General features: G+C 36.9%; 2 protein-coding genes across 6 annotated transcripts in view; both read left to right on the forward strand.

Annotated features, from left to right (window-relative positions):
* LOC122569599 (calpain-C) overlaps nt 1-23,555 on the forward strand; it is a 38,705-nt gene extending 15,150 nt beyond the window's left edge. For all 5 annotated transcript variants that reach the window (XM_043730868.1, XM_043730870.1, XM_043730867.1 and 2 more), the window contains 15 exons: nt 3,644-3,787; nt 6,088-6,157; nt 11,312-11,594; nt 20,547-20,730; nt 20,993-21,067; nt 21,151-21,320; nt 21,490-21,662; nt 21,787-21,881; nt 21,968-22,200; nt 22,279-22,448; nt 22,541-22,599; nt 22,695-22,842; nt 22,930-23,046; nt 23,132-23,190; nt 23,274-23,555. In XM_043730868.1, the coding sequence (XP_043586803.1) occupies nt 3,644-3,787; nt 6,088-6,157; nt 11,312-11,594; nt 20,547-20,730; nt 20,993-21,067; nt 21,151-21,320; nt 21,490-21,662; nt 21,787-21,881; nt 21,968-22,200; nt 22,279-22,448; nt 22,541-22,599; nt 22,695-22,842; nt 22,930-23,046; nt 23,132-23,190; nt 23,274-23,300 (2,007 nt within the window). In that variant the 3' untranslated portion in view covers nt 23,301-23,555. The remainder of the gene's footprint in view (nt 1-3,643; nt 3,788-6,087; nt 6,158-11,311; nt 11,595-20,546; nt 20,731-20,992; nt 21,068-21,150; nt 21,321-21,489; nt 21,663-21,786; nt 21,882-21,967; nt 22,201-22,278; nt 22,449-22,540; nt 22,600-22,694; nt 22,843-22,929; nt 23,047-23,131; nt 23,191-23,273) is intronic.
* A 369-nt stretch (nt 23,556-23,924) lies between these two features.
* Nucleotides 23,925-25,376, forward strand: LOC122569603 (vesicle transport protein GOT1B). Its single transcript, XM_043730877.1, has 4 exons — nt 23,925-24,223; nt 24,340-24,431; nt 24,511-24,689; nt 24,776-25,376. Exons 1-4 carry the CDS (start codon nt 24,199-24,201, stop codon nt 24,900-24,902), a joined length of 423 nt encoding a protein of 140 aa, XP_043586812.1. The 5' UTR covers nt 23,925-24,198; the 3' UTR covers nt 24,903-25,376.
* Nucleotides 25,377-25,414: the final 38 nt, after the last annotated feature.

A 25,414-nucleotide genomic window follows, 5' to 3' on the forward strand; every position in this document is an offset into this window, starting at 1 on the left:
TGCTTCCCTTCGTCGAATGATTGCGCCGCGGCTTCGATGTTCCTTACTCCTGCTGCTGACAAAAAAAGATACCGGGCAACCGGTAATTCTGTAAAAGTAAATAAAACGTCCGCGTGGTTTCCTGCGAAATAAAGTTTGACCGGAGGCTTCTTGCCAGCATTTTCGTCTGTTCGATTGGATAATTTTTGCGGAGTTCCAAATCGTTTGGATCAGAATTCTAGAACGTTTCTCCGATTAGTTATGATATTCTATCTACCGTCTCGAAAGCAAGTCTGAGAATAGAGACGAGTTTTATGTATATCATTTTCTTTATGGCAAAATAATTTTTCATATAGTAGACTTAAATTCTACGAAATGTTGCATTTTCTCGTTTCATCGTTCTTACTTACAGTTAATCCTTTGTTGAACGTGAATCGGTCAAGGCCACTTGTAACTGCGAACGATGTCGCAAGTGACCAGTTTCTTTTACTATCTCATTACTCGGTTCAACGACGGCAGATTTGCTTAAGGGTAAATTCGAATGGTTTGAACGTTCTATTTTTTTTTTCGAGCGGAGGACACGGTAGGGCAGAGTGAAAGTATTTCGCACGAAAGTGAAGCCAGTTTTGAGAAATGAAATATATCATACCGTACGGCTTGTTTCGCGAGAAACGGTAGATCTCGTAGATTTCCTTAAGAAAACAATGCGGTTTTGTGCGCTCAGCCGTCCAAGCTCCTCTTCGTTACTGGTCTACCGAAACACAACTGCCTTTAAACCGGTTTGCGGAATTAAAATTTATCAGCGACAGTCTGAATCATTATCCCGCTACAACGGACGCGTTACCTACGACACGGTTCGACAAGAGGATTTCCCTGCTCATTAGGTTCATTGAACAACGAGCAATTCAATAAGCCTGTCACCATCGTAATCATGTGTTTTGATTGGCAGAATTTATTAATCGTCACGTATTGCGAGAAAATATTAGGATTTATAATTAAGTAAAAGGCACGAGATATAAAACTCCTATTTGAAATTCCAACGAATGAAATAGTCGTCCTAAGCATCCCAAATGCAATCATATTCTCTGTAGTCCTAAAAATGTCTCGGGTCAACTTTATGGGAAATTTATATACGCACAGAATATAAATAGCACGCAAAGTACGTGAAATATCCAAAGTATATAAATATATATAACTATTGTGTAAAATAAATCTCTGCCTAGCGTATGCGCGCACTACGCGACAATTTATCGCTTACGAGAAGCACTCGTTTGCATGTTTATATGGGCGTGCGTGTATTTGACAATACAGGCGACTACAGGTGAATTTTTTTCTTATTAGAAAAAGAAGAAATTGAACTTTTAGTCGATGCCTGCGAGAGCATAGCTTTGCCTTCCACTCCCTCGCTTGTATCTATAAAAATATAAATTTCCACAGACAAATATCCGCGCTCTATCTATAATATAAGCTAAGCTCTAATATGTGACTAATACACGATCTATTTAAATCCAAATTCCGACAAATTGTTTCAAGAACAGACAGCGAGAAATCGTTATAAACAACGTAACCCTATTGCAAAAGGCAAACAACGTAACCGCACCTTTTGTCAACCGGTATAACAATAGAAGAAGGCACGCCTTAACCCGGTATGCCGAGGTAACGACATAACATAACAGAAATTTGTGAACCGTTGAAATTGTTCAATGTGGAGGAGCCTCGAAGGCATTCTAATTAGTCAGCACGCGGTAGCGACTCGTTACGATCTTAATTGGTGCACCAGATTGTTCTGCGGACGGATTAGTTGACTGGCTGGAACAATGGTCAGAACGGTGGCGGGTCCAACCTTCTGTAATTACCTCTACCTGTTTCGCAATCGTGACGCTTTCACGAGTTACTTTTGCACGCGTGTGCGCACCTTCCCGTTCGCGTTATCGCCTACACGCAGTGAAAATATATTATCAACCGCGCGGCGTTGCAAAATATGATCGTGCGGTGTTACGGCTCGTTCAACCGTGTCGAAAATCCTCCTTTCGCGCGTGCAAATCGCCAATACCTAGGCTAGTTCTCGCATCTCTTCCGTGACGATGATTTTGAGTAATAGCAGATGGACGATTCGCCAAGGGGAAATCGTCGATTCGTTAAGATTCGAAAGCGTTTGTACTTTTGCCTCGAGAGATCGCACATTTCTGCGATCTGCGTTACGATCTTTACAGAAGAAACCTCGTGTATTATTAGAAAGGGAGGAAAGTAGTATGTCCACGGTTATGTTTGCTGTTACAAAATATTTATGATATAATTTTTGTAGAAAGTTGGTCGATATATAATTATTACGTCCTGTCGTTACGTTTGATTAACAAAATGACGGAAGTGATGACAATATAAGCACCAATTGCATGAAATAATTATGTCTTTCTGTTAAAATGAAAGAATGAATTCGTTCATGATCTATTCGCATCATTTTCTATTAACGCTAGTTGTAATTTACAACGTGAAAGATATGTGCAACGTCACATCTAAAGGGCCATGTTTTTAAGATAATATAGAATAAAGTTTAGCTTAAAGAAGCTCACGATATAGAATAAGATTATGGTTAAGTTTTATCGTAATAAACTTTCGTGGATGAACCGGAGGAAAAGTGGCTCGAATAACGAAATCTTTAATCTTTAGAAATTTATCGAACCGCTCACAAGCTGCAGTAACAAAGTCCATAGATTAAAAAGTAGAGGAAATTGACGATGTTATAAACACTGCTTTTTAAATCTACCTTAGAATTTACCATTCTTTATATTATCCTTTTGTGATAAATGAACTTACGAAAGTAAGTCATTTGTTTCTTGAGAATCGAATATTAATCATGTACTTATGTAACGAAATTAAGAAATTAGTAAAAAGTGGAATTCGTCAGTTTGGTTTCTGAGAGACTCGGCTATCCATGTTATGCGTCGTTTGTTTCATATTTACTCGTTTTTAATAAAGACACGTTTGTACCACTTTCCCACTGATTATGACGCCTTCGGATACAAATTGTAAATTGCCTCTTTGTTTTACGGTTAATGATTACTAAAAATATTTTTTCCGCCGATCGCAATGAGTTTGCTTGCGGTTATAAAGGAAAACGTTGTCTGAGCAACGAAGACTTCCAGTCAGGAGAGAAAGTGTTGACCTCGATACAATGGTTCTTCGATGAGGTCTTGAAACGCGTTATCACATCCTATCGAGGTCGTAATAAACGTTTTTAATGCGCCTGATGTTCACGGTGCTCGCTATCTTACGTAATTTACACGTTGATGCTGCCGACGATAGAATATTAATATTTAAAATTATTTCACGTAACGTTACGAATGGAAATCCGTGGAGGAATTCCATCGTGATAATGGTTATAATAGCGCTTTAAGTATGGGAAGCGTCGAATAAACGACGTGTACGGTTAGTTTCTCACCTTCCATACGCAGCTTGCCATAAATATTAATTAAGAATATAATATACTAAACCAGATTCAATCGTGAAAGACCTACTAGTTGTAAAAATATTGTTGATAAATTCAGATGGACTGTTATGTAATAATTTTGCATGCGCGAATCAAAGAACAGAAAGTAAATGCGTGCGGAGATACTAAAAGTCCGACTAATTGCCGTAGCTAACGAATGGAATTCTATTGTTGCAGGACGTAATGAGCGAGTACGAACGAATCAAGCGTTCGTGCTTGAAACGAGGTGAATTATGGGAAGACCCAGAATTTCCAGCCACGCAGACGTCGGTCTTCTACCATCAAACGCCTCCGTTTCAGTTTCAATGGAAGAGACCAAAGGTAATTTTTCTACCTAATTATCATCTCGTATAGTTTAGTATTACTTCATTAAGAATAAAAGATATCCCATTCGTCTTTTACTTTTCTTCGGAGATTCAAAAGTTCAAAGTCATTCGATCTCCAGCCATTTCATAATTCAATACTTCCTTATCTTAAGGTGTTCTTTTATTCATGACGTCGTTCTTATGGGTTTACCTATGTCGTCCTATGGGTTAAGTTCAGGATATTCTACGATCTCATAGTTTCCTGTTGTGAGATTTTTCCTATCCAGGATGGTAGATATTATTTGTATCCAACAATCTGCTTATGAACTTGGGTTAGTTTTATCCAATTCTACAGCTCCAAGGCGGCTCAGCCCGATATCCAATGAATTCATATCGACTCCAGCTGAGTTTCAAGATCTCGTCATGCTTCCTGAATTGAAATTTTGTGGCTCAAGATTAATTCAAATATAACTTCATAGTCCCACTGCTTTAGGATTTCATGAGACCAAGGAGCTTGCGTGTATGTCTTCCGATTACAATGCCTTAGGTTGCGGTAGATCTTTGAATTGTTACTAATTCTACAAAATTTCTCACCACTCTTATATTAGAATTTTTATACCGTCATTGATGCGGTCTGTACTCAGTGACATTGATTTACCTGAATTTCTACAAAACGGAAGGACAAAGAATCTGAAATCTAGGAACCGTAACGGCGGCAGTATGCAACCTTGACACATAGCGTATGTCTTTACCGTCCCCGTGTTCATAATCGCGCAGTAACATCTTTACTGTACATGACGTATTAACGGTTTCTTCCCGAGCAAAAAGTCGCTACATAAAATTGCTCGATTAATATCTGTAACGCAATTTCCTTAACTACAACTACAAATGACCAAGTCATTTATATATCAGTAAAACGGAGTGTAAGAGCAATAACATTTTTAGCAAAAGGTAATAAACGATTCTTCGAAGATTTATCGAAGTAGATCGTTCTGAATGAAATATGCGTTTAATGGAAGTATAAGAATTTTCATGGGATCAGTAACTCAGCGGATTAATTACGTAAATTTTACGATGATCCGCAGAAACGAGAAAAAGAGCAAAAAGTATGGTTACCAACGCGTAAGCGGAGTCTGTTTAGCCTTTGAAACGAGACATTATGGTTCTCCTTGTTGCGTATAATGATCATAATAAAAGCTAGTGACATCGGTGCGTTTCTACAACACAGTCGACAATTGCGTTCACGCAATAGGTATTACGTGAGACGCGCATTTACGTGTCACACTTTGCTACGACCGGAAAGGATCGAAGGTGAGCGTGACACGAGTAGTGAAGAGGAACGACAGGTTAAATGTCCTGTACTGAAAAGGAAGATCATCGATGACTACCATATAAATTAAATAGAAGTAATATAAATTCTATTTATGACGCAATATCATACGTGATTTTGCATTCGTTTTTTGAAAGCTTGTTTTTTAAAAGTCTTTTGGTACCTAATTCATAGTGTTAGATCGCGGATGTCTACGCATTTGTGTAATATGGAAAAAGATTCAAAGTTTCAAAATTTAATATGTTTTTTTTAGAACTGTTTTTCGCTTTTGACAAGACCTGTTGCATATCGTTATCGTTGTTAATTTGTCGAGCGAATTATCGACCAATCTTACGGGATTGTAGAAAAGCATCATTAAGTTACACGTTTGATCGTGAAAGATTTATTCGTTAATTGAAATCGGAAGTGCCACGGTAAAAGTGGAACGAACGTGGCAATGAAAATATAAATGACGAACGGCAAACGCTCGAGTCATGTTAGAGGATTGTAATTAGCGGTAATTAACGACTATCTGTCACGTTACGTTGCCAGTCTAAATCTTACGTCGTGTGATCGCGAGGAATTCTGCGGAAATGTTTCTTCCGAAACCGGAAGCAACGTGGAAACCGTTTCTAAGTTCCAGAAGGGACGACAAAAAACAAGGACGCTGTAAAAAGTTTGCTCCGTAGGTTTCGATAAAGCAAAGAGCCCGTTGCGAGTTGCATTCCACGTCCGTCTGAGAATAATTATACGTTGTAGAAGATAAAACGAAGCATTATATAATCAGCCTTTGTTCTGTGACTGAGTCGGTTTCAGTCGGATAACTTCTGAATACCACGATATAAAATAAATTTCTTAATTGCTCTAAACTTTTCGCAGGAATCAATGTGGCATAAAAGTTCTATGTAATAATATTAAGTGCCACTAAAGATGAAGAATTCGAAGAATTATATATGAAGTAAGGATGTTAGAGACGAATAACCGTATTTCCGTTTCTTCTTTTTTAGGAATTATGCAATCGTCCAATATTTGTCAACGACACACCAGCTCAGTTCGACGTAATTCCCGGGAAAATGGGTAAGTTTGGAAATCAAACTTCTATTTTCTAATTTAAATTATCATCATTATTATATAATATTTTGCACGCATCTATCAGTTCATCATAAATCAAAGCGAAACAGTTCCGATAAATAAAATGAACGCGGAAGCATAATAAAATCAAGTCGTTCTGTTTCGTTCTTCCTTCTGGCGCAAAGAATCTTCTCATGATCAAACCTAATGATATGGTTCACATTCGTGCACATGCGTGAATCAATGAATCACTTCACCTTGGTTGATTTCCTAACAAAAACTGAAGCGAGCACGGTTTACAGTATTTTATTCAAACAGTTATGTATATTATCTTATCTCGTATAAGCTACCCGAATCTTAAATTTGAATTATTTTATATCAGTGTTTAACTCTACATGTGTATTGTTTCTTCGTAATAATTTTATTGAACTTTTGAAAGGTATAACGAAGTCACACGTTTTCATTGTTAAATTATGTTTTACCGTTTCGTAACATCACTGAGACACTTTCGCATGTTTCAGATTAGCTACGACTACTATAATTTGCCATTTAATAACCTGACGTTATTATTGTCATAGATATATTATGCGAGTCGACATGCTTGTCAAGTCTTTCTATGAACGACCTCGAAATCCTACAAACCCTGAAAGTGACTCTGGTAACCTTTGAAGAACGTGGGAGATATGTATAGCGTGGTCGTTTCTACGATACTTATGGCTCGAAGCTGTTAGATCCAAACGAACTTTCTTCGGGGCACGACACTTACGACCGTATACCGGTATAATCAATATTCCCGGCGATTTAATTAACGAATAACCGAACTCATCGCTATTGTATGATAATCGTATGGCTACCTCGTGCAGCTCCTCTTTTTGGTACTCACCCCGTAAGAATGTGGAAGTCAACAACTCTGAATATTAAAAAACTAACGATTTCATGATTACCGTTTACTTTCAGTTTTCAAGAATTATCGAAATGTAATATTATAATTATCGAAATGAAAATCATTGGCACATGGAATCTGTACTTTTATTATTTGAGGAATTCAAAGTTTATGAGAAGTACAATTTCTTGAATTATATAAGAATTAGAAATTGGTTGTTCCAAAATTTACAAGAAATACAAAGAACCAGATTTTATTATTATATAATCAAAAGTTGGCGAGAAAAATTCTATTTGGAAGCACTTAAGTTTAGTGAATTAATGCACAGTTTGCTTATTTTCCTAAAAATCAAACTTTTCGAGAAACGTGATATAAAGCATGAAAATTATTTAAAAAATCCACCGTCCAGGCGGATATTTTCAGAAATAAACCAAATATACAATAAAGACAGCAGAGAAAACATTCCACGGCAAATCTGTATAAAAATTGTAAATTTTGTAAAATTGTAAAAATTGTAAAAAATCTGTATAGAAGTCATAAAACGATCGAACATCTCTGTCACATTGGAATCAGCTTATTTCGTAACAGGAGCAATTTGAATCGCCTTAATGTAGGTCAAAAAGAAACGATCACGTGTCGTGGTAATCCTTGCCCGCTTGCGCCCGTACTCTTACGTACTTATGCACGGTAACGGGACACGGTGCTGTGAACGCGTCGTCTTCGAGAAACGCGTTTGCACGAATTCCCGGATCGCTCGACTTCCGTCCACGATGCTGTTACGATGCTCGTGAATTACCTACACCGGCTCCCCATAAAACGGAGATTAAGTTCGCGATGCGTCCGAGTTCTCTTACTATACTTGGCGTCGCAACTCGTCGACCGCGATGCGACAGGTCGATAGAACCGAGTATCTTGCTGTTTCACTGTTTCCAGCCATTAACACACGTGTAACGGAGGATAAAATACAAATTGCAAATCGTTGAAAATTCTCCACGGATGATGCAAAAGAAGCCGACTCCTTCATTCAGAAAATGGATTTTTAAGCTGAACGATATCATGTTTTGCTATTTGATAAAATTAGAATCGAAGTGTAGAGATGTTATTCATGCACGTGTAATGGAAGACAAGATGCAAATTACGAGTCGTTAAAATTTTTAATTTGGACGATAATACAACATTACAACTTGACAAGTATTGAGATTTGATTGTCAGGGTATGGATAATGAAAGATAAAATATATAATCGCATACACTGTTAAAAATTAATCGACTTCGAATTATTCGCGGACGTAAAAGAAATGGATTTTTTATTCAAAAGATAAATTTTTTATCTAGAAGTTGATATGATTGAATATTCGATAAAATTGAGATTGAGATTGGAATTTTTGGTCTTTGAGGTCGAAGTTTTTGTATCAAACGCGAGAATAGTCCATCGGATAAAATATTTTCTTCGTTTTGACGACATTTCTTCCTTTTCGATGTAAGAAACGCACTAAATGTTGGAAATTAAAAATTCGTAGAGGCAGTGAGTATTTCGAGAACGTGGAAAGAATTAGAATTCAAGTTTGAGAGAGGCTGGACAATAGAATTACAGGTCTGCACGATGAATTGTAGACAACCATTCTTTCTCGTTTATTTGAATAATCGAGGCACCTTCTTTTCCGCTCTACAAGCGCTGGCATACATATTTACGTTCCAATGAGAAAAATGCGGGTGTAACGCGACCGTGGTAACAATTATTTAAACGTTTAATATATGAGAGAAACATTATAATAAAAACAACGAATTACGCGCGTGTTGTTACGCTTTATAATTACGATTCGTTGATGAGTATCTCTTATTTTCTTACCAGTCGGAGAAAGCCGATTGTTTGATCTTTGCGAATCACTTTCGCGCTATTTACAAATTATACCCCACGATTCAATAAAATTACAAGATTGTCTTGAAGATATCCAAGTAAGTTACGTGAAATGAATGATGGATGTTATAAAATAGAAAATGAGAGAATGTACACTACCGTTCATAAATCATGGGACACTTGATACAGTTAGGATAGGCATAAGTGGATGTTCAAATCATAAAATGAAATTGATACTTATTAATCACGTGTATAATAAGGAAAACTATATTAAACTCGAATTATATCATATTTTGAGTACTTTATTACAGACATATTTTATTAAAATTCATATTTCGAATTATATATGTCACGATAGATCGAGTAAACGTCATAATCATTAAATTATATTGCACCTTGGGTACTTTATATTTTTAATTACTTTTATTTTAACACGTATATGTCTAATTATATCTTTATTTTCATATTGAAATTACCTGTATCTCTCGGTCCTTCCAAAGATACTATAATAAAAATTCCGACATGGTACTATATGTATGTAGTAATATTTAGGTATTATCGAACCAGGAATGTCCCTCGTAAAATCTGATTTTAAGCCATGTACATCTCCATAATCGGTTGTACTCTCTTGCACAATGTATTTCCAGCTCTTGACACCGATGTCAGCGCAAACGTCGAGCCCAACTCGAAGCATAATTACAATGGACACGGTATCGTGGATATTATTCCTCGTCCAAGCTTGTAGGAACGGACAGGTTCGAGGAAAAATATTTGTTTACCCGCTGAAAACTGGACACCGGTTAGCTCATCTGTAATCGTTGCGGTTCGGAACCGGGTCTCGTCGTCATCGCGGTTGTGGCTCTAGTGAAAGTGGATCGATGCATTCACCGTTTGAATAGAGACACAATTTAATCGGGTCGCGGCAAAATGTCCGATCGTCGCCGCGTTAACGCCAATCTCGTCGGCGCATGTTAATTTCAAAGAGAAAATCGTGAGAGCCGGACACGCGTGTGCAAATTATCCTATTTTTGTACCGGTCGGTATGTCGCAACCGCTCGGAGATTTTTCTCCTCGTCAATCTCGGGATAATTTTGAGGCTTTCTTTAACGGCAGTTTATTTTTGGCGAATCGAAAAAAACTCGTCGATCGATGATATTTTTAATGTCGTCAACATGTACTTACGTGATTCGATATATTTACGAGGTTTTTACCTCGAACCGGTCGTGTTTTCGATCGGGACGATCGACTTTGGTTTCTCTCTCGGAAGTCGAATAATTAAGCTGCTATGCTCTGGTAAGGCGTTGCGTAACAATGCACGTGTGGTTCTTTTCTTTTTTCTTTTTTTTTTCGTTTGAATAGAAGCGAACGTGAGAATGCATGAATAAGAATGTAAGAGAAAGAGAGGCGCTTAAGTTATTCGATAAATTATGGAACAGAGCCCTGATGAACTTCGTAGAGGAGCGAAACAGATTCTTAATCTTCGGTCGGCATGTGTCGTAACGTCGTGAGAACATTTTCTGCGATCGAACACCGCGACGGCTTTATTGCTCGGTTAACTTTCGTTTTCGAAGGTCTAATCAGGAATTATGCAGCTCGCTTGTTAAACATTTTCCTGTTTAATTATGGGACACGAGGAAAGGAAAAGTTGTACGTCAATTTATTGCATTTACGTGTATTAATACCCTTTTACTTTCGGTCATTATTTACTATTCTCTAATAAGTTCGAATAATGTAACGAGTAATAAGGAACAATGCAATTACAGAGATTTCTCGTGATTCTACAACTGATTAATTAACGATAACAGAACACTCGTAGCTCGCACGGAATACACTTAAAAAGAATTTATTTGGATCGTAATATGGTTAGTTTCGTGTCTGTTGAATCGATGTGCGATGAATAGAGAACACGTGCAAAGGAGAAAATGCAGTTATAATTTGCCTAGTTCATGAAACACACTTGTACGTCTGCCATTGTTTAGATACTATATCTTTCGAAGATCAATGCACCTACAATTTACATATAAGTCTTCATTTCCATTCAGTAAAAGTTCATTCAGGATAAGAGTAATTTCGTAAGCCTCGTTAGTCAAACATTCGTTTATATCTTCTTACTTCTGCTTACTTACATAATCATTACCGGGAATATTCGTTATTAATAGCGCAGAAGATGAAGTCCTATACTGTAAAACTTAGCTAAAAAATTGTCAAATCCTTCTGGTATACATTGTACAACTAATATCTAGATTTTATTCAAATTACGAAGAAATATCCCACAAAAGACTTGTATAAAAATCCGTAAATTTGTTAGATATGTTTTTATAGTTGTACAATTAATAATATTTTTATTTTATAATTATTATAATTATTTATTTTATCCATTACAGTTATTAGAACTTTCAACACTTTATTCTTAAATTCAGGTGACAAATGGCTAGTTTCTTGCCTGGGCGTTCTGCACTTGAGCAAGGGACTTTTCTACAGGGTGGTACCAGCTGATCAAGGATTCGGGAACAGCGGAGAACCACCTGGGTCACCAACGGCTGAATACGCAGGAGTCTTCAGGTTCCGGTTGTGGTGGTGCGGCGCATGGGTCGAAGTTCTCGTCGACGACAGGCTACCGGCGATTCACGGACGGCTGGCTTTCGTGCAAAGTCGTCACAGTGATCAATTCTGGCCGGCTCTTCTGGAGAAAGCGTATGCCAAGTGAGTACCGGGGCAAGTGCTTCAACTCGAGAGTGCTTGCTTATTTATCCATCACGTGAGCGGCCGCGCATGAGATTCATTCTCGCGCCTACTTCTCTTGTCTTCTCCTTTTGACGAGGTTTAGGGAGGCAAATAGTTGACTTAGAATGTCTATGAGACTTACCTGAGGCTTTCCACGACGTATGAATTACAAGATTCAGCTAGAATCATCGCAAATCCGTGGACTCCGACAGTCTTTGTGGTCAAACACATTAAACTTACTGGGAACCAGATAGAACTATCGTTTTCTTTAAATTTTTTCACGAGAATATGTTCGATATTTACGCATCGCAATATGATTCTTTCTTGTAGCCATTTGGTAATTCTAAATTTTATTATTAGCTATGATGATAGTTGAAACGTTAAAAAGTATTTCTCCTTTTTTATATCAATAGAACATTTATTCAGCTTTTCTAAATGACGAGTCTTTTAATATCTATCTATTAGTATCCCCTATTACATAATTAATTAGCCACGCTATGGACTTAAATGGTAAGTGGATGATGTCATGAATAGAAAAAACGAGTTTCGAAAATGGGCGTATCTTCGGATGTTATAACATCAAACTGGGCAATTGACCAGTTTCAATCGCATGCAGTTTCGCGTGGGCGTAGAAGGCGGTGGCGATCGAGGTTCATCGATCGATCTGGGTAAGGTCGATCTTCGTGCTAACGCACCATGAACGTCCACCTGATGAACACCCACGCCACCCACCGGAACTTACAAGATCGACCGTGGTAACGTGAAAGTTATTCCGTGTGTTTGCATATCCATCCGATCCACAACTCTCCATTCTCTCAGGAAATTCGAAAGTCATGCGATGACTACAACTTTCGATGTTTTTCATAAATAGCGTGGGTGCAACGAGAACATTAAATATACTTAAAGAATTATTTTGAGGAAATGAAAATTCTTATACGAAAGAAATTTAACCTCCTTTATCTTTAATTACAACATTCATAATTATTAACAAATTGCGGATACTTACGCAAATGTATACTTTTGTAACTACAACGAAAGAAATGAAATGTAAGCCGAGCTTCTAACTATTACCAGAGATTTTTTAATATTTTATACACTTCTACGTATTATGTGCAGTTTTACTCGTTTAAATTTCTCATACATAGATTCTGCTATTAAACTGGCGATATTTCCAAAGAGATATATTTATCATTTACTTAAGGAGAAGAGAACTGAATAATTCTGCCCCCCTACTAAGAAAATCAAGGAGAACGTAATTGAAAGGATCGTAGATAGGTTTGCAACTCATGAGCCTGAATGTCGCAGCATTGGAGAACATTTTAACGAAAAGGCAGCAACTTGCTCTAACGGTCAGAAGATATGATCGGTAACGAAGCGGCGTGTAATCGAGCGATTCAAGAACACGGCAAACGAAGCTCGCGTCATATCGCAGGTACATGGAATTTATTCACGGTGTCTCGTAAAATCTACGGAGCAGATCTACGACGCGAGTAATGGTACCGCGCGATCTCCTCCTCGAGGTGGAAGACGCGTTTACGCGAACGAACAAACAACGATGACCGGTTTTGCCGAAGGTCCTTGCTCCTCCTCTTAATCTTTCCGCTGATGACCGTTCCTCCTTCCTTCTTCTCTCCTTCACCTCGTTATCCGCTTCTTACTCGCGTCCCTTCCTCGGCATCTCTTCGTTTCTTGCCGTCAGAAGGATGTAAACCCTGGCTGGGCGTTGCTCTTGAAACGACTGCAACGTGACGGCCTCGAAGAGGAAGACGACCTCGCGAGAAGCAACCGGCGAAAGAAGAGCAGGATCGCTGATAAGAATCGCCGTGCGACTCATCCTCCGCCTTCTTCCCTTTTTTCTTCTTTTTTCCATTTATGAGAACCACGGCCGTAACAAATTTCATTGGCGATAACGCGATATTTACACGCTCGTGAGCGATGAGTATACACGTGCGTGCACGTCGTTCCTTTAAACGTCGGGAAACACTTTGCTCAGACGATATTGTGCCATTAAACGTATAATGGAAAGGGTTCTTTTCCTCGTTTTTATACATAGTCTTAATAGAAAGAATTCCGAGGACGCGTCCTTTGAATCGTTGCGAAAAAGAAAGTTTCCGTGGGTAAACGTTCTCTGGCGTTTACACGGGAATGTTTGAAGGTATATACATGTATCAACAACGTTCAGAAAAATCTGATACCGTGTAATCTATTGTAGTGACTTCAGTGTTATACGTAATACGTGTAATTTATTGGTCATTTTATGTAGAATGTTTTTACTTGCCTCGTCACAGCACACTGCAGGAACTGGAGATTTCAATGCTCGAATAGCGCGATCGTTGCACGGTTTAATGTCCTAATCTTCCTTTAAATTTTATACGAATTATTTAATTATGTGATTTACAATTTCTATTAACCAAACACATCGAGATACGTCTGAAATTAGTTAAATTCTAATCTGTTCGTTCGTAATTATTCGTGTAAATGTTGGTCAACTAAACAAGATTTCCATTAACAACTTCGAGTTTCAGCTAGTGTAGCCTGACTATTTACCATTTTCACTGCAATATAAATGCGATCGTATCGATCCTTGTGTGTTCTTTTCATTTATTTCCAGCAATTAATTTACCAATTCGTTTAGTTAATTTCTTTTACGTAAGCTTATCCAGTTTTTTCTTACTCGTCAGAGTTTTCTATTTTTGATTATACGCTCGCCTAAAGGCCAACACTCGTAGCACATACCCTTATTTAACGGTCGAGAACACAGCTCGTTATAATTTCATCATCAAACGCGTACATCTTGCATCACAATAGTGTGTGTGTGCGTGTGTAATAAGAAACTGTCGTGGTTGCACTGCGTTTTGCCAAGAGAAAGCAGAACAAAAGGATCAAACGTTGTAACATACAGTGGCTACAAAAATATTTGACCGCTTACCGCACAACATTTTTACGAATAAAATATACCTACATAGTGTACTCAGAAGACGTTTCTATAAGTGTTTAAGTACTTTCGTGAGCCACATCACGATACCGTACGAAAATTAAATAGCCGATTAACAAATTATACCGCGGTAATAATGATTCTACGTGACACGACCATTAAACCTGACACAATCGTCGAATTGAAAAAAAATTGAAAGTGTGTATTTCGTAAGTGAAACAAAACTGAGGACACGTAAAAGAGATTCTTGAATCATGAGGTCACGACTTGATCAAAGGATGAATAAATTCCCCGTAAATTAATTCCAGACGATCGTTCGATTCGTCGAGCATTGGTCTTTCTTTTCAATTAATTTGATTCGTTCGATTACATCCACCGAGAGGACGTTGTATCGTAATGTCGCTTACAAGCCGTCTGTACGTGGCAACGATTACACTGGTCAACAACTTCGGCAAAGGAATCGAGGTCGAGATTCATTAATAATTGATAGCGTGTTGCTGTCTCTCGATGACTTCCGTTCGACGTTGAATGTACGATGCAGTCGATTAACGCTGAATCGCTTGAAATCAACTGGCTTCCATAACCGATTGTGGTGACCGAACGATGTCTCGCATTTGTATTGAAAATGTGATGGATCTTTGTGTCAATCGACTTTTACGGCAAACTTTACGACAAAAGCTTGAAAATATCTAATCTTCGATGCTATTGATCATTAATTTTCGCTGGCACGCTACGTCATTGATGATGTTCGAGTACAATTACAATCGTAAGAATAATTGAATCATCGTACGGATAATCGAAGAGCTAGACGCGATCATTATCTTGAAATTTCTTGTGGTTCGCCGTTTATTTAAAAAAAAAGAAATAAATAGTAAATAACCAGATTTTGCTAATAAATACGACAATAAAAAATTTCGGTAATTAGGACATTTTTGTTAACATTAATGAACCTTTCTTAGGATTGGATTATTGTGTTATCCTAATAATAAACCTTTTTTATATGTTATGTTTAAAAATATACCGTTTATCGGTATTAAGACTGGATTTATACCTGTCATCAGCTAGTTATGGAGAATAAAAGGCACTTTAATAAAAAGTAGCCTCAAGTAGTATAAGTATCTAGTTACTAAATTCTTTTCGTCTGGTTGTCAACTTAACACGAAGTGCTCGACGTTCTAACCAAATTCTCTTCTAGACAAACATTAATAAAATATCTCTATATCCGCTACTGTATTCTTACTAATTATATCATAATCGGTGTTTGTTTCTCGTCCGGATGCGAATATTAATTGAAATCACCCCACGATATCACATGTTTTTATTCTTTATTTAATTTCCTGGAATTGTACGCGATAAAAATCTCTCTAGAACATTGTCCAAGCGAACCGTGTCTAACGAAGAACTTTTTTCTTTATAAATATATTCATAAAAGATGCACAATTTTATATGAAATCGATATTATCTGGCTAACATTGACCTCAACTCCAATTTCGTTCGCGTGCAGATCCCATGCGGCAGATAACGTTCGGCGAAATGATAAACCGACTGATGATTTTTGCCACGATGACGAAATTAGTATTCCACGCGTTTCGATTCGATACGAACGCAAGATGAGAAGAGGGGACGCGTTCTCCGACCGAGAGAATCTCGCCGATGACACACTTCTTTCCACAGGGAGAGAAGCATTCGTTGGCTGACCTTCCCTCTTTCACGATAACCCCGTCGCATAGATCCCGTCGATCCGGGACGTACCGTGTATCCAGGCTTATTAATCCGACGGTTGTATTAAAATCAGTTAGAAAGCTCGTACATTCGCGTGCCAGCGCGTGCACAACTAGCCAAAGAGTTATGCTAGACGCGCTTCTCCGCGATTTCCATTAGAAACCACTGCCTGTTCCTGCCGCACGGTACTCGAAGCAACAAAGAATCACTAAGTAACGCATTATGCGTTCGCTGGTTACCCCCAGTCCTACGATAACACGTTTCGCTTCTAATTATTTTGTAACTGTAACGATCTCCTGAAGTAATTAACTCTTTTTACTCGTTAAAACCGATCCGGTTTCTCCTCTTTAAGATGGTCAATGCGATTCTCTTTTCGCGTGGCTATTAAGAAGAGGAATTTCAGATTAAGTTTGATATGCTAAAGCATGAAACATTTAATAATCCATTGTCGACAGAACCAGAGTTTATATTGAGTCGTAGAGAATTTGATCGGTATCATTTAGCATCGTTACTATGATTGTAGCAGATGCCTGCTCTGACCATAAGTTCTAACGGATACGACAAAACAATCGGATATGTATAAAGATTCTTACGAGTATATACGATATGCACTTCGATCTTCAGATGTTTAATTCGTCAGACTCGAACGAGTCATCTACTGTAATTATAATTTTACGTGGTGCTACGTAATTCGATTTGTATATGCGATACTTGCAATTTCGTCAATAACGAAAATTCCTGTACCTTATCTTCGTGATCTTGTAGAAGAAGATAAAAAAATCTATAACGCGTTTTTGTTTGAAAAGAAGGTGTGAACCAATTTTCATCTATAGATACTACCGAATAAAAAATTGGAAAATTCACGTATCAACTCTGACAACGCAACAACGCAATGACAGATAGATTCTCGGAAACTGGACAAATCGAAAATTGAACTTAATCGATCGAGTTTAAACTTTGAAACAGAGAAAGCATTCCTCGCGTGCCGTTACAAATATTCGAAAACGCTTTTCTCCGCAAAACGTACACTCGAGGATGATGATTCACCGCGTTGGTATTTGGATAACAAGATTTTCAACGATGGGACATTAGACGTTTTGACGCGCGAGCAACGAGAAATCAGAATTCGGCATAGCTTCGGGATACGCCAGTATGCCGGGCTATATTCGGCGCTGTATATTTGTGCACGCACATGCCAACCATGGGTAGGTATACTAAGCAAGTATATCCGCGGATACTTTCACTCGACGAGTAGTCGGTTCGTTGGTTGCCAGCAATGGATCGGAGGTCAGTGCACCGGTGACCACAGTCCACGCTCGTATCTGAGGCCACGAAACTGCTACAACAAACGTACCGTGCTAATGGACGCTCGAAAACGAGCCTCATTAACAGTTCATCCACCTATCTGATTCCTTAATGTTGAAATCTTATCGGTTTATAAACAGCATGGCAGAAATAACTTCTCTTTGGAAGTAGTTCTAGCGAATCGTTTCAACGTTAAAGATAATTAAGAGCTCGCGTTTCAGGATACCTCTCATTCTCTGATAAAGAAAGCTATTCTACTCGCTGTTCTGGTCTTCTTATGCGAGTACCCAGAACTAATTTTGTTTTCTAACTTTTTGAAATATCTGGAGCAAGTATTCATTTCACGTTCGTTCCTCGTTCCTCCACATTATTATGTACGAACAATACGAAAGTCTTATGTCCGAATGTGTAGAAATTTCATTCTTTCTTTTCTCGTTTTTCTTTTACTTCCTCTATTGTACCTATTTTGCATCAAGGAAAAGCTTAAATTAGGAAAATGAACAACGGGTGAGTTATAAATAGTAGTTCGAAGGGCATGGTACAGTAAAATTAATCTTTAATTTATTCGATTACAAAACAATGACAATGATTTATACGTCGTGCTACTTGTGAATTTAATAATCGATAATAACCACGATGATAATCTTTATAAAACCTTAGTCATGTTTATGTCCTAAATTACGAAGCAATCTCGACTAGCTATGCCGACGTATACACATTATGTGTAGCCTGTCGTGTAACTGCATTGTACATTGATCTTGAAATTGTTTTACCGTGTGTCACGGTATTATAGATGTGATTCGAAGTATCGTAATGCGACGATCGCACGAAAGAATTGTAAATGACATTGCACATCCGCATGTGACTTCATCACCCCGTTAGATGGTCACGGGACGGAAGTACGTCAATGGCAAGACTCGTGTTACCGTTGACTCACAAACCGACAGCGGTATTACATAGTCGACAGAATGTTCGCTCGAAAGTGCGCTGACTCTTGCGACAAGCTGCCACATATTTTTTTTTTTCTAGTATAATTTCCAATCTGATCTATCATTTGATCTATCATTCGCTAAACTTGGTTTAACACTGCAGCAGATTGTCCCAAATGTCTAAAATCTGTTCGGTGCTGTAACAGATTGTTCCAAATCGTTCTTACTGTAAATCAAGAGCAGTCAATTTAACCATAACATAATTCAATCAACGACAGCCATTAACGTCGAACCGTTCATTTCCTCGAAACGTGATTCGATCAGTGAAAATAGTCGAGGCAACGGCTCGATCATTAGCCTGTTAACTCGTCCCGCTTCAATCTGGTATTCTGGCCGCGGACCAACAACTTCGCTACACCACTTCCGAGTCACTGCCACTTCCGCCATCGGCAAATTGCGGAACACACCGAATCCAAAGCCCATACGAGGCACACAATTGAAAAACGGATCTGTCTGTTGGTCGCATTGCGCTCACCTTCCCTGAGAAAATACCCATGTGACTGTTTGAACGGCTCGTGTGAATGGTTACGGTTTAGAGATTAACCTACGTGTACAGAGTGTTTCAGAAAGTATCAAACTTCGGGAGCATATATTATATACTCGTCGAGAGAAGGAAAAATGACCCAATAGACGTGGGTCCAAATATCATTTTCTATTCATCAGAAGAAAAGAAGATCGTCCAACTTAATGTTAATATTCCCAGTTGCGATTATCTTAATGCAATAACGCGTGTATGTTACTTTATTACTGGACAAACTTAGTTTGTCGTTTATTTTTTATTAATTCTTACATATATACAGGGTGCGGTCACATAATATGTAGAAGCTGCACGACGATAAATTTTCAAACTCAATTTTCTCGTAAGCTAAGCCTTAAATGAAAACATTTTATTCCATACTTCGTTCTTATTTTTTCATAAGGAATCTATATATGATATCTAATATTATTCGAAGCATTTTCTCGCTTTTAATATTTTCTCTTGCCGGAGCTAAAGTACAATCTATATTATTTAATATTTCATCATTCTTTCGCTATTATTCCCCGAATTTTAAAATCTCAATAAGCTTAGGCGACTTAAATAATTCTATCTCATTATATTATACTGTTACAAACTCAGGCTGTTAGAAACGTCTTGTAACTTCCAAACTAATGATACATATTTGTATATCATTTTATTCATATTTTTTGAAGAAGTTTTTGCTTATATTTACGAATCGCGCTACTAAAGTTTGGAACCAACTTTCTGAAACACCTTGTACGCTGGCGTACACTCTCGTGAGTATGGAAAGCTCGCTATCTAGCCAGGAGCGAGCATATGTGGACGCAGAAGAGGCGTTGGCGTTACTGGGACGAGTCAGTCCACGAACATAGAGCAAGAGAAAGAAACCCCGTTATCTAGAGAACGCTAATTCCCGCAGGAACGGCACATTGGAGCAGATACAATCGCTACCTTCTCGCCTATCCTCTTATCAATCCGCGCGAGATCTCGCCTTTCTATCTCGACCGATGATTTCCGAGACGAAAAGTCTTGGTACGCAGGCTTAATCAAGCTGGCAGGTTCGCTTCGTGGAACAAAAGCCACTATTCCGGTAGCATGGCGAGCGAGATTAACGAGCTGTCGACTCAACTTTCTTCGCGGAATCGATGAGGAGCCCGCGAGAAATCGCGATCGCGTGGTATTTCTCCAGAGGTGCCTCATCGTCGACGGGAAGAGGTCGCAGGTCGAAAAATTCTAGATATCCGCTTTCCCTGAGCCGATCTTGACGTTCCTGAATTTAAAAAATACTGCCTGCGTGATACGAGTTTTCACTACTATTTAAACAGCGTGAGTGAAAATTCCTGACAACTCGTTGGAATTGAATAAATGAATAGGATTTTCCATCCAGCTTTAGACTCGTTATGTTAGGATGGTAGTCGTTTCTTAAGAATTTATCAAGAAAAGTTACCTCGAGAAACTGACTTTTTATTATTTGCTTTCAGATTGCACGGATCGTACGAAGCTTTGAAGTATGGAACACTGTTGGATGGCTTGTCTGACCTTACCGGCGGAATCACTGAGAGTATCGCCATACGCCAAGATCCTACTGCGTGTGGGCGAGTACTAGCGAAACTCCTCGATATGACATCCCTTATCACGTGTACAGTAAATAACAATCAGCAGCAGGTAAACAACACGTGACTTTTTTCTTCTTAATTTATTATCGACCGCAGGTATCTTTAATACTTTGTAAGCCCGTTATTATTAGACTATCGGTGTTTGTACATTTATAGAAAATTAGATCTCTCGGATCGTTCAGATCTCTATTTAGATTCCATTTCCCCGATTATACGTATAAAAATATAAAACTGCTTAAACATGGGCGTTATAGATGTTATAAACATTGTGTTATTGAAAAACTGAATTATTTGTTTTTACTTCGTTTAAGATTCGTGCCAGTACAGAGAAACTCGCCAATGGCATTCAGATGGGGATCAATTACAGGCTGTACGCTATTGAAAGGGTAAATACCAGAGATAATAATCGTTCGATGATCTTGATTAATTCTGACTCGTATTTCATGATGGATCGTTGCGTAAAATATAGGTGGAAACATTCAACGGCGAGGCGGTTCAGTTAGTAAAATTAAGAAATCCTCTTGGACCTGGTAGGGAGTATGTTGGCGCTTGGGCGAGAGGTGGCCTTGAATGGGATGAAGTACCTCCAATGGAAAGGGATCGTTTAGCGGTCAGAAACATGGCCGAGGGAGAATTCTGGTGAACTTATTTTAATAATAGCTTAATTTATAAAATAAGCTTTGATAATTTATTTAAGTTATAAGGTTTATTTGAGTACGCATCTCATTAAATTTAGTTACGCGATAATTGCAATAAATGCTACAAACGTGTGAATAAAAATAATTAACAGGAATCGCATGAATCATAGGATATCGTATTCGGATTTCGTGAAGACGTTCACTCATTTAGAAGTCGTACATCTTGATGCCGAAACGTCGAGAGATGAGCCATCGTTGCATAGCAAACATACCTGGCAAATGAAACTCTATCAAGGCAGCTGGAGGAGGGGCGTAACCGCGGGAGGATGTCGGAACAATGAAGGTTCGTACGCGGTTTACTCCACTGATGAACGTTTTACAACGGAAATCCGGTAATACGTAACGTAAGCACTTATTAAAATTACGATAAATTGTTTTACGATCCTATAAATTTATATATGTTACAGAAACTTTCCATATTAATCCACAATTACATCTAATCCTAAGTGAAATGGAAGAAGTAATTGTCTCTTTGTATCAACACTCTATCATGGAAATAAAAGTAAGAAATACTCTTTATAGCTATTTAAATGTATCCTATTTTGGAAATTTTATTATTAATGATTGTACTATTTGTATTATATTAAGGTGATAGGCTTCACGGCGTACACTTTGCCGAAAAATAGCACAGAATCGATAAACAAGCAATTTTTCAAAAAGAATAAATCTTTGGTTAACTCGCAATATACCAACAGTCGTCAAGTGAGCCACAGATGTCAATTAGACCAGGGTGGCTATTTGTTAGTACCCACTACTTTTGAACCTACACAAGAAACAAGTTTTACATTGCGAGTCTACAGTAGTAAGCCTTTAAAACTTAAGTAAGTAATTCAATTTTAATATTAACAGATTACTTGAAAATATAATTTTACTTTATACATATATAATGATTTTATTAGACTCCTCGATACGCCGCCGTCTTTGATGAAATCGGCCATCATCAAAGCGCCACCCCTCGAAGGCAAAGGTTTCTCACAATATGAAGCCGTGTTTCTGCAACTTGCTGATGAACACAGAACAGTAAACGCTTTTGAATTGCAAGAACTTCTCGAAGCTTGTTTACCAAATGGTAAAAGTTCGCACTATCTAAAATTATAATAACAAAATTAATTCATTCATTCTTCTAATATTACCTGATAAATTATTGTATTTCATTTATAGATTATATAAAAAGCTGTGCTTCTATGGAAGTATGTCGACAGGTAGTTCTTACAATGGATGTATCCTTAAAATTAGTTACCTTAACTTTCTTTATAATATTTTTTTAATTAATAATAATTTACTGGTGGTTTTCCTTACATTGATATTAATGTAGAGTTCTGGTAGTGGTCGATTAAAATTCAATGACTTTAAGGATCTCATGTGCAGTTTAAAATACTGGCAAGCAGCGTTTAAAAATCACACGAAGGAAAAAACGGGTATACTTAAAGCGGAACGATTGCGAGATGCGTTATTAGAAGTGGGTAAGTATATATTATATATGTACATGTTTACCGATGTTTAATATTCACCTATCCGTACTCTTAACGCATGAAAAATATTTCTATTAGGGTTCCAATTAAATACGGATGTACTTTCAATTTTAATCCTTCGCTATATGAGAAAGGATGGGACACTCAGATTTGGTGACTTCGTCTCGGCAATACTGCACTTGAGTGACGCATTTGGTATACTTTAAGTCCTTGACTCCTCCTGTACATCCTAATATTTAAATATTTAAATCGCACGCTAATATTTATACTTATTTTATAGGAATATTTGAAAGTAAAGATCCTTTGCAAAATGGGACCATAAAATTAAGTTTAACTGAGGTACTCACATTACATATAAAGTTTTATTTGATTTAGATACAAAAAATTAAATTATTACTTAAAATATCAATATTTATTTTCAGTGGCTCAGATCATCTTTGATGTGCTGAACTTACTACTCAACATAATTCGTGTACCTTAGAATACTTGTAAATAATGTTTTTTACGTCGTATGTAGACTTAAGTTCTAGCCATATTAACGGTTAATGAACAAGTCTATTTTTTGTGCTGTTTGTAAAATAATGTCATTATTCCCGCCATTAGCAATCTCATCATTCCTTCATCTAATTAAACATTATAAATGACAATGTATTATATGTTATTTGTATAAGAAATTCATACTGAATAATAAAGTTAAATTTATTTTGTACAGCCCCTATCCACAATAAATAATTAATTATTTGTAAATAGGCTTGTTATCAAATTATATACTTCAAAGTACATATAACTTATATGTATAACAAGTTGTATGTATTACATGCATATAATTTAAACTGAATGATATGAATTTGTTTAAAATAAAATTTTTCACACAAAAAATTACTGGAAAAATTCTTATTGAAAATTGTTAAATAACATCAAATACCTAATGTTATTAATTTTTTATCGCAAACTGTATGTATCCTAAATTCAATCGTCAAGAAGTATTTTAAATAATTGAATAATCGCACATTAAAAAGTAAGAATAGAGTCGACAATCTCATGCGTATGAAGTATGAATGCACATGTATGTATAATGGCGTTCATTTCGCTGATAAATATTGAGCGTGCTTAATTTATTTAAATTTTATAAAAATAATGCTAAGGTGGTTATTACAAAATATATACAGTATTCAATATACGGTTTTTATACGGTGACTAGAAATAGTGCTTAGTTGGAAAGTGTCACATCACAATTAATGACGTGGATTTAGGTTAGGTTATGCATTACAATTTTTACCTGAATCTTGTCGAAATATTACTGAAAAAGTAATTTAAGAGTTCATCGTAAAGCACAAATCGTAAATAATGTTCGAAATTACAGATACGCAAAGTAAGTAATAAATAATTTATAACTTATAAAAAATCTACGATCTGTAACTATTCTCATGAGTACGAAATGAAATGTAAATTTCAAAACACTGTATAACAATTATGTATTGATTTCAGAAATAGGAGTCGGACTTGCAGGATTTGGTATATCTTTTCTTTTCCTTGGAATGTTACTACTCTTTGATAAAGGTCTTCTTGCTATTGGAAATGTAAGAACTGTTCTCATAGATCTGTGAAAGCGTCTAGTGTACATTACTACATTCCTCTGAATTAATTATTTCTCTATAGATTTTATTTATATGTGGATTATCATGTGTTATTGGACCAAAGAGAACCCTCAGCTTTTTTTTTCAAAGGCACAAGATAAAAGCTAGTGCGTCATTTTTAGGAGGAATTATTGTAGTACTTATGGGTTGGCCTATCATAGGCATGATCATAGAAACGTATGGTTTTATATTATTATTCAGGTATGTATTCGACATCTGTTTTATTACCGAATACATATTGGTTCTTTATGAAACTAGTTAAAATTTGAATGTTATTAATTTTTCAGTGGTTTCCTACCAGTTGCCATAAATGTTTTACGAAAGATACCTGGTTTAAGAATTATTTTAAATTTGCCAGGTTTATCTCGAATATTAGATTCAATTGCAGGAGATCCAAATAGAACAACTGTATGATATGTTTCTTGATATGATGGCACAAATCATTGTATATAAGATCCACTATTTTATATTGTGTCCCAAACTTTCTCGTCATTCCCTTCTGAAATTTCTCTCAGATCTCTGTTTGTATTGTATAAATGTCAAGTGTAAACAACAAAGTTCAATTACCTATCCGTTTAATTTAGAAATATTGTGTAAAAATAATATATAAATTTTTCATTTTCATATAAACTACTGTATTGCTGCAGAGACTATATGTGTGTTTTAAGAGCATTCCAAAATGTTCAGGTAGATTGAGGATCAAAATTAAAAATGGAAGCATTTTTATTTAAAATCATTAATTCACTGTATCAGTAGATTAATGATATTAAGGCTAAGACCTACTTTATATTTGGAATGTTTATAATAATGAAACATTGTATGAAACATGAAATATGACACATGACTGTCACTACTCCTTCTTAAAAATATAATTTTACTATATAAGAATGCAGGCATATTATTTATTTTTAGTATCTATTTAATGA

The sequence above is a fragment of the Bombus pyrosoma genome, linkage group LG7 (genome assembly GCF_014825855.1).
Source record: "Bombus pyrosoma isolate SC7728 linkage group LG7, ASM1482585v1, whole genome shotgun sequence".
Taxonomy (NCBI): Eukaryota; Metazoa; Arthropoda; class Insecta; order Hymenoptera; family Apidae; genus Bombus; species Bombus pyrosoma.